The 8547-nt window shown below is 39.9% G+C and overlaps 1 protein-coding gene across 1 annotated transcript in view; it reads right to left on the bottom strand.

Moving 5' to 3' along the window:
- LOC132132777 (transmembrane protein 150C-like) overlaps positions 1 to 5365 on the bottom strand; it is a 14206-nt gene extending 8841 nt beyond the window's left edge. The window contains exons 1-6 of the mRNA XM_059545301.1: positions 5171 to 5365; positions 4552 to 4600; positions 3007 to 3109; positions 2879 to 2932; positions 2758 to 2790; positions 2607 to 2674 (exon numbers count right to left, since the gene is read on the bottom strand). Coding sequence (XP_059401284.1) covers positions 2607 to 2674; positions 2758 to 2790; positions 2879 to 2932; positions 3007 to 3080 — 229 coding nt within the window. The 5' untranslated portion in view covers positions 3081 to 3109; positions 4552 to 4600; positions 5171 to 5365. The remainder of the gene's footprint in view (positions 1 to 2606; positions 2675 to 2757; positions 2791 to 2878; positions 2933 to 3006; positions 3110 to 4551; positions 4601 to 5170) is intronic.
- Between the last annotated feature and the right edge of the window lie 3182 nt (positions 5366 to 8547).

Raw genomic sequence — 8547 nt, 5'->3', positions numbered from 1 at the left:
GCCGATGGTGCTATAAATGTAGAGACGATGCCCACTGCTCAGTGCCCATCTCCACATATAAGCACAGCCCTTCACACAGGGCTCGCGCCCATAAAAGCGACTCAAGTCGATGCAGTGATGCAGTTAGCAGATGTCGCCCCGTGGCCGGTACCGTTGAGGAGGGACCTCCTCTCGCAGGCCAGGGGCTCGATTTGGCACCCTCAACCGGAGTTGTGGTCCCTCCATGTGTGGGCGCTCAATGGTTACCCGCTGATCTCGCAGTGGGAGTGCTAAATACCATCACTCAGGCTAGAGCTCCGTCGACACAACGTCTGTATGCCTCGAAGTGGTCGGTGTTCTCCAGCTGGTGTACAGCTCGAGGTTATTCACCCCTTAGTTGTGAGGTGACGGAGGTCCTCTCCTTCCTACAGGAGCTGTTGGATAAGGGCAGAGCCCCATCCACGCTCAAAGTTTATGTGGCGGCCATCGCGGCGTTTTCTGAAACGGCGTCCGGTCAGTCAATAGGAAGGAACGATTTAGTCATCTGGTTCCTCAGAGGAGCTAGGAGGCTGAATCCTCCCAGACCTCCGTCAGTCCCTATGTGGGACCTCGCGGCGGTTTTGGAGGCCATGAAGGGTCCCCCTTTTGAGCCTATCCAATCGGTTAGCTTTCAGCATCTGTCGTTCAAGACAGTATTCTTGTTGGCTCTCGCTTCTGTGAAGCGTGTGGGTGATTTGCACGCGCTCTCGGTGAGCCCTTCGTGCTTGGAGTTTGGGCCCAATGACTCAAGGGTCATACTCAAACCTAGGCACGGTTATGTGCCGAAATCCCTCAACACACCGTTTCGGGCTCAGGTTATTGCCCTGTCTGCCCTGCCGGTGTCAGGGGAGGATGGAGACTCGAGTCTTCTTTGCCCTGTCAGGGTTTTAAGAGCTTATGTGTCTCGCTCTGCTGCCTTTCGGCAGACGGAGCAGCTGTTTGTCTCATTCGGTGGACGTTCCAAGGGAATGGCTGTTTCGAGACAGACTCTATCCAGATGGATAGTTGACGCCATAGCGTTAGCTTACGCTTCCAGGGGCCTTCAGTTCCCGTTGGGCGTCAGAGCACACTCCACAATGGCGGGAAGTTGGGCCTCGCCGTCTACATTTATCAGGTTCTATAACCTGGAGGTCCCCGCCTTGCAAGCAAGGCTGTTGTCGGTATAGTCGAATCAGGGCCCTGAGGGGAATTCTGAGTTCACGAGCGCTATGCGCTGACGACTGTTATATGGGCAGTATTGCGTAAGACCCGCATTGCCACATTGGTCAGGCCTTGCCTCGGCTGTGTGATGTCATATTGCCGCATCTACGGATGCTGCTAGATATAGGATGGAGGGCTTTTTCCCTTTTCTGTCCTGGACTCTCTGTGAGTCCCTCAGGTGACTGTGCACTGTAAATCCTGGGCGTTGCTTCAGGTTTATTGGTGTGTGATCCCTGCGCGCACGGTGTTTTACATTGGGTTCCCGTAGCGTCTTAGCTAAGACGCAGTACGAGAGAGCTCTCGTAAGAGAACGTACTCGGTTACTAAACGTAACCTCGGTTCTCTCTAGAAGAGCGAACGAGTACTGCGTTCTCTGCCGTGCGCACGATTCACTCTGGTTCGCTTCGGCGATGAAATAAATCAGGTGAGTCAGCCTTTTCGAGCTCCTTTTATAGGTTGGGCCACACCCGTTTCGGCGGGAAGTGGCAAGAAGGGCGCGAAGCGCCCTTATTGGTCTGATGTTGGATCAGTCCGCGCTCGATAGGCTGTGCAGTTGCCGCAGAACAAGCCAATGAGCGAACGAGCCGTCTCGCCTATGGCTGTGTACTGCTGCAAATGTGCTTTACAAAAATACAAAATTAAGGATAATTTTTTGCTTCAGTATTTCGTGAAAAGAGACTTTTCCCGTAGCGTCTTAGCTAAGACGCAGTACTCGTTCACTCTTCTACAGAGAACCGAGGTTACGTTTAGTAACCGAGTACGTTTGCAACAAACAAATCCATCAAGATGTTTTAACTTCAAACTGTTGTTTCTGGCTAAAAAGAGTCAAAATGAGGATTTTGATGTGAGAGACAACCGGATGTGGACTTTTTCACTGGAGGAAGCGTTATTATAGATTATGGACTCGTATTTTGGCAAGAAGCAACAGTTAAAAATAAAAACGTGGAATTTTTTTTTATAAACATGCAACTTTTCATTTCTCAAGACATTCACTGATGGACTGGAGTGGTGTGGATAACTTGTGGATTATTGTGATGTTTTTATCAGCCGTTTAGACTCTCATTCTGACGGCACCCATTCACTGTAGAGCACCCACTGGTGAGCAAGTGATGCAATGCTACATTTCTCCAAATCTGATGAGGAAGCAAACTCATCAACATCTTGGATGGACTGAGAAAATTTTCAGCACATTTTCTTTTTTTGGTGAACTATTCCTTTAAGAACTATACAGATGTTCATATGATGTTGATGAACATTGCAACAATTGCATTAGGCTACATTTTCTGTCCATATGAAAAAAAATAAAAGATTATATAATGGTTAGCGCTTAGCACTTTCTATTTATAAGAAGACCAAGTCCTCTGATAGGATCTGATTACCATTCATACCTACAAAGGCTGCCATATTCATGACTTGACTGAACACGCAGCTGGCAGGTGGAGCATTGCCTGCAATACTAAACAGTAAAGACTGCACATAAGAACAGTTATCAGGCCTCTAAACGAATCATGCAATTCATAATAAAACATACAGGTTTACCTGATATATGGAGGAGATTTTGATTCGGACCTCCTATGTAAGGAAAATCAGTTTGAAGAAGGCATAACTATTGATTACTTATATTAAATAGTTGGCTTGCAAAAGAGGGAAATTTCCTTACTTGTACTCTGAACTGAGTGGGGTGATTTTCTCATCCTCCACAGCAATGAAATACCTGTTTATAATGAAATTATATCATATTTGTCTTAACGGCAGCTTAAATAAATTAAGTGTGCTTTGGATACTCACACAACCCAGAGACCAGCAGCTGTAAAGAAAGAAAACATTACAGGCAGAAACATCCATGGGCTGCACTTCCTCATGTCTCTGTGTGAACGTCAATGAAACAACCCTGTAAAAAAACACCAACACCACATTCTGAGAAACATCCTACATTTATACTCTAACAAATGAATCACATTCAAAGTCTATAAAATGCAAAAGTAGCTGGCCCATATTGTTGGTGGACCTTATTCCGGATTTATCCAATAATCCCAAAATTCTTCAAGTAAAAGTTCTTTGCAGCATTAGAGCATTTGATTTCAATCTGAAGTAATGAACTACTGATCTCCTGCAGCACTGTGACTTTTGCAACTGAATTAAAAAAAAAGAAAGATGGTATTTTATTGCAAGCTTATTCCAAACTATTTAGTTTTACTCTTCTGAAAAGAAGTCTTTAATTCTACTGAACCATGCATTTGTTGTGTACTTAATTTCTTAATAGTATATATATATATATATATATAGTACTATATTAATGAAATATGTGTGATAAGTAAGCTTGTGACTTTTTTTAAGTGCACTTGTTTTGATGTGTTGAGTAACATAGTAAAGTACATGTGAAATACTTTATTATTTTAACTGTGTATTACATGTTAATATATTTGTACTAAATTGCAATTTCATCATTACAGATTTATGCCTATTTCAAAGACAGTAGAAGTAATTATAAAATTACATATAAAGATGTACTTAAATCTTACTTAAATGCACTCTAAAATAGGTGCTAAGTAGCATTAAAAGTGCTTCATTGGCTCGTAATCACAAGAAACCACTTTAAGTGCTATAAAGTTCCATATCTTTAAAGCTGCCATACAAATGTAGCACCACAAGAGGAACCCCATTCTCTTTCTTAGATTTTAGATACCTAACTCTACTCTCATATATTTGCTATGAATGGGAATTTACTACTATGGGAAAAGCTGTTTTGAGTGCACTTTTATGCCATGGAATATTTCCCTATAGGGGAGCCTTGGGGACACACTGTGTTCAATGTCATTGCTTAGATTGTCCTTTACCCAATCTAGGAGACTAAACGAGGGCTAGAGAACCTTTAAATAACTATACAGGCCCTTAACAGGTTTAAGTGGTGCTATGTAGCACCTCACCGACCCCAAAGAACCACTGAAGAACCAATTTATTTTGTGTGTGTGACTCAGGAAATGTCTCTAAAGTTCAGTTATTTGCATTTAATGTACATTTAAGCTATAATGCATTTGAATTCAATTGCAATTAATGTAATTAAGTGTCTGAAAACCTTAAATTCATTTCACAGTTAGGTATATTATTCACTGCTGAGCTCTTGCAGGATTTTCATTTCAAAGTAACAATCTCTTCATGGATTATGGGTTCCTTATTAGTAATTCAGCTATTATATCCACATTCGTACAAATGAACTGACACAGAAGCATTTATCATCTCTTAAATCTGAAGGTCATAACAGGGATGAGATTTCCACTTCCAGTACTCTACTGTTGCACTTTATAGTGAATAAGATAGAAATCAAACACTGACCAGCCTCGATATTTCTTGGAGAAAATCTGATGTGTTGACGGGGTTTAGTCTATAGAGACGAGACAAAGAGCAGTGCTTTAAATGGCATACTCCACTGTGCACAAATTGAAATCGTCTATAAAGTATTTATTGTTGATGTGACAGCAGGTTCATTGATCAGTAAATGTCCATTTTTTATTGATGCTTTGTTGCTGGAGCAGTGGACAGCGCCTTGGTGCTGAAATCAAGAGCATTTCCTTTCCCTGATTTCACATTCACAAATCCAGCTGCAGAGACAGTAGGGACTCGTCAATTAAAGCCTTGTTTTGATATCCCAATCTTGATATGATGGATTTAGAGCCGATTATCAATGCAAAATATTTAAACCGGCCTGTTAAAACTGTATTTCTTACGACGCAAAGTAATCAAACGACACCTTAGGACAAACCCAAACAATGACTATGTTCACTCTGAATCGAAACACGCATCATTTGTGTGAAATAACACACTGGGCGGCATTCATACGCGACATTTATCTGCAAGGCTGTCAAAAAGCCAGTCCGTATAGCTACTGCCTTCACCATTAAAACGGAATCATATAATAAAAGGCTTAAATCAGCGATGAGTATAAAAACCATACCTTGTAGACAGCACACTCTTCTGTGGCGTATAAACCCCGTGTCCTCTTCATTTCATTACGACTCCAGGACAGACGTCGTTTGCATTCGGTTGTGTGTGAGATCTAATAAACGGGCGTTTGGCTTTAAAGTCTCTACAGCTCTACGTTTTGGGCTCGACGAACTCGGTCTGATATTTCAGACATTGGGTTACAGACATCGCGCGCCATCGATGTTACGAGCCGTCACGTCCGATTCGCAAACGTATCGTTCTTTTGAACCGGTTCTTTTTAAGGATTCTTACGAACCGATTCGCAAAGCGTTTGGACATCGCTAATCCAGACCACAGGTTGGAAGATACAGCATAGAATAGAATAGAATAGAATAGAATAGAATAGAATAGAATAGAATAGAACGATTTTCTGAAGTAGTAGATACAACAAAGGAGCTTTTATCCTATTAGCCTGAATTAATTGAGTAGGGGTATTTTATGCAGTCTATAGGCTACACTGCAAGAAAATATGGGAAAAGCAGGCGTTGTTTCGCCTTACATACGGAATAATTGTGCATAATTACAAGCAATTAAAATTAACCCTAAACATATAAAGTAGTACATGTTGTAACTTAATATACAGTATCGAATATTTATCTAATATTTACTTGTGCATAGTTAAATAAAGTATGACCGGAGAAACATAGGAGAAGCAAGAGACTCAAGTCTCCATTTAAACTTAGTTGATACTAGCTGAATAAACTGAGATCTCATTGGTGATTTTCCTTTCCTATGGATCACTTTTGGTCAGTATTATTTTTCCTTTGATAATTAATTAGTCATTAGTCAGTATCATGTAATGCTTTCAGTAAGTAAATAGAGTGAAGGACCACATTTACACTGTAAATATTCTCCACTGGCTCTTTGTAGTGTCTTGTTGTTTATTGGTTGAAGGGCAAATGAAGGCTCTTTATTCAGGTGTGCCACACATTTTCTGGAGTCTCTTTGTGTGGTCTGGCCACACTGACAGATGGCCAGATTTACGGCTCCACTGCTCATTCTCCGTGAGGCTGTTCTGCTGCTTGAGCTCCAGCATCGCCTCACTGGACTCTGTTGTGTTTGACACGGTACACTGGTCCTGGTCACCAGCACTTTCTGCCTCCTGGTGCACAAAATTATATAGCCCCGCTATGCTGTTTTTCTGTATCCCATGTAGGGGAGAGCAGGGGCGAAAGTACCATTTTTCAGAAAAACATCATTTTAAAAGATAATGTTGTAGACAGAGATATATTTCTGCTGTGGTCAGTAACTCAGAAGTGTGGTCTATCAATACCAGGTGGTATTTTGTAGAAATGTAGAAAGGCTTCAGTATAATTTCAATTTGAACATACGTTGCACATTGTTACTTTTGACCCCATCGGTTGGGACAAAAGTAACACACAGGTGGGTTAAAAGTAACACAACAATAAAAGCTATTTATTTGATTTATTTTCTGTTACTCTTATTTTTATTAAGTATACCTGACTATGACCTTGTTAATATGTAACTGCAAACATATTCTGTCTTTTATTTTTGTCAAAAAAATTATTAAATTGCATATTTATATTTATATTTTTATTTTAAATTTAAGTTTCATCAAATGTCTCAAAACCCGACTGTACAAACTTTATTTTTTCATTTTTTATTTTTTTATATCAGTGTATTTTTATAAAACATTTTTTCAACAGAATGAACAATATAATAGTAAAATTACATTGGCATAATATAAATTCTAAACATAATGTAACAGTAGGCCTATTCATGTTTCCATCCAGTTGTTTTTATGCATAAATTCAAAATGTGAATTAAAACATCTGGAAACACTGCAAATTCATAGCTGGAGGTGTAAAAGCTAAGGTATGGCTAAAACCTTAATATAACTAAGGTAAATGCGAGGTAGGAGTTGCCCAGATGTTCCTCTATGTCCAGAAACGCTCTCTCATAAACATCTGGATAAAACCAGACCACTGTTTGTCTTTCTGACCCTCACTCAGACATATTCTTTTTGTATAATATGACATAAACATTTTAATAAATGATGCAAGAGACAGAAATTCACAGAATAGCATGTATCGGAACAAAATAAATACTTCTTGTCACTGTACCGGGACAAAAGTAACAACTATTACTTTCTTCCCGACAGGAACTCCTGGCATTTAAACCTGATTTACTTTTATACTAAAAAACTTTGATAATGCAAACTTTAGGATGTGTTAACGCATTAAATAACCTGTAGATTGATCATTACTGTGACACATGAAACAAAAAACAACAACACAACTCATTAAAAAAAATTACCGCTTCAATAATTTACTTTTTGTTCTCGAAAACAGTTTTACCGACCTAACTGCGGGAAATGATGAGGAAATCACGTGATATTTCTCAGCTCCATCAAGGATTGAATGCTGAATATACCGTCATAGCTGGGAATGCAAATGCAGTAATAGGCTCTGAGAAAATCGCTTTGTTACTTTCGTCCCACGTTACTTTCGACCCCGCTCTCCCCTACTTCACATGACATGATACAGTCATTTCTGATGCCAACTTATGGATGAGCCTCTGATCTGAAACCTATATGACTTACTTTCTTCTGAGGACAAAAGGAGATGTTTACCACACAACTCCAATCCATCAGTCAGGAGTGAAGCAAATTATTCTTTATGAATGGTTAATTGAATCATTAGGCTTGTTCGACTTGAAGCGGGTCATCACCATCAGACCGATGGGTCTGTGCAACGTCACTTTCAAAGCCAACGCGACTACGGCCAATAGTTCAACGTGCCAAATGCCTCACCAAATTCGTTCAAAATGTGGATTAAGAAATGAAATGCCGCTGTGAGTTGCTCGGGGATGAACAGTTCTGCTTTGTCTTCATATTTTGGTTGGCAAAATTGATCAAAGCAGACAACATTGTGTCTAAAATAACACAATATTAACTTCTTAATGAACTGTTGTATAGTATGAGTTTGCTCTCGTGTGATATTGCACTTAGCAGCTTGTGTAATATTTCTTAACTATGTGATGTAAATATGAGACACAATCTCAAATGGGCATTTTGCCCCACATCTTGAATTTTAGGGATATTCTCTAGGCTCCATCATGCAGTAAATTGTTGTCCTGCCTTATACTAGTCATCAGTCGACTGTATGAAATGGCAGATAATCCACATAAGTCTGGGGCGGGGCAAGTGCGTCAAATGCGTTAATAATTTTAATGGTTATTTTCTCCATAATTAATTAATCTAATAACACGTTAAATTACCAGCCCTAATATAGCCTATATACATATAAAACAGTGTTGGAAAGGTTACTTTGGAATTGTAATAGTTTACAGATTACAAGTTACCTATTTCAGTTACTTTATTAATGT

This window comes from Carassius carassius, chromosome 49, assembly GCF_963082965.1.
Source record: "Carassius carassius chromosome 49, fCarCar2.1, whole genome shotgun sequence".
NCBI classification, from domain to species: domain Eukaryota; kingdom Metazoa; phylum Chordata; class Actinopteri; order Cypriniformes; family Cyprinidae; genus Carassius; species Carassius carassius.
The sequence above is the reverse complement of the archived record's forward strand: the minus strand, read 5'-3'. Positions and strand labels throughout refer to the sequence as shown.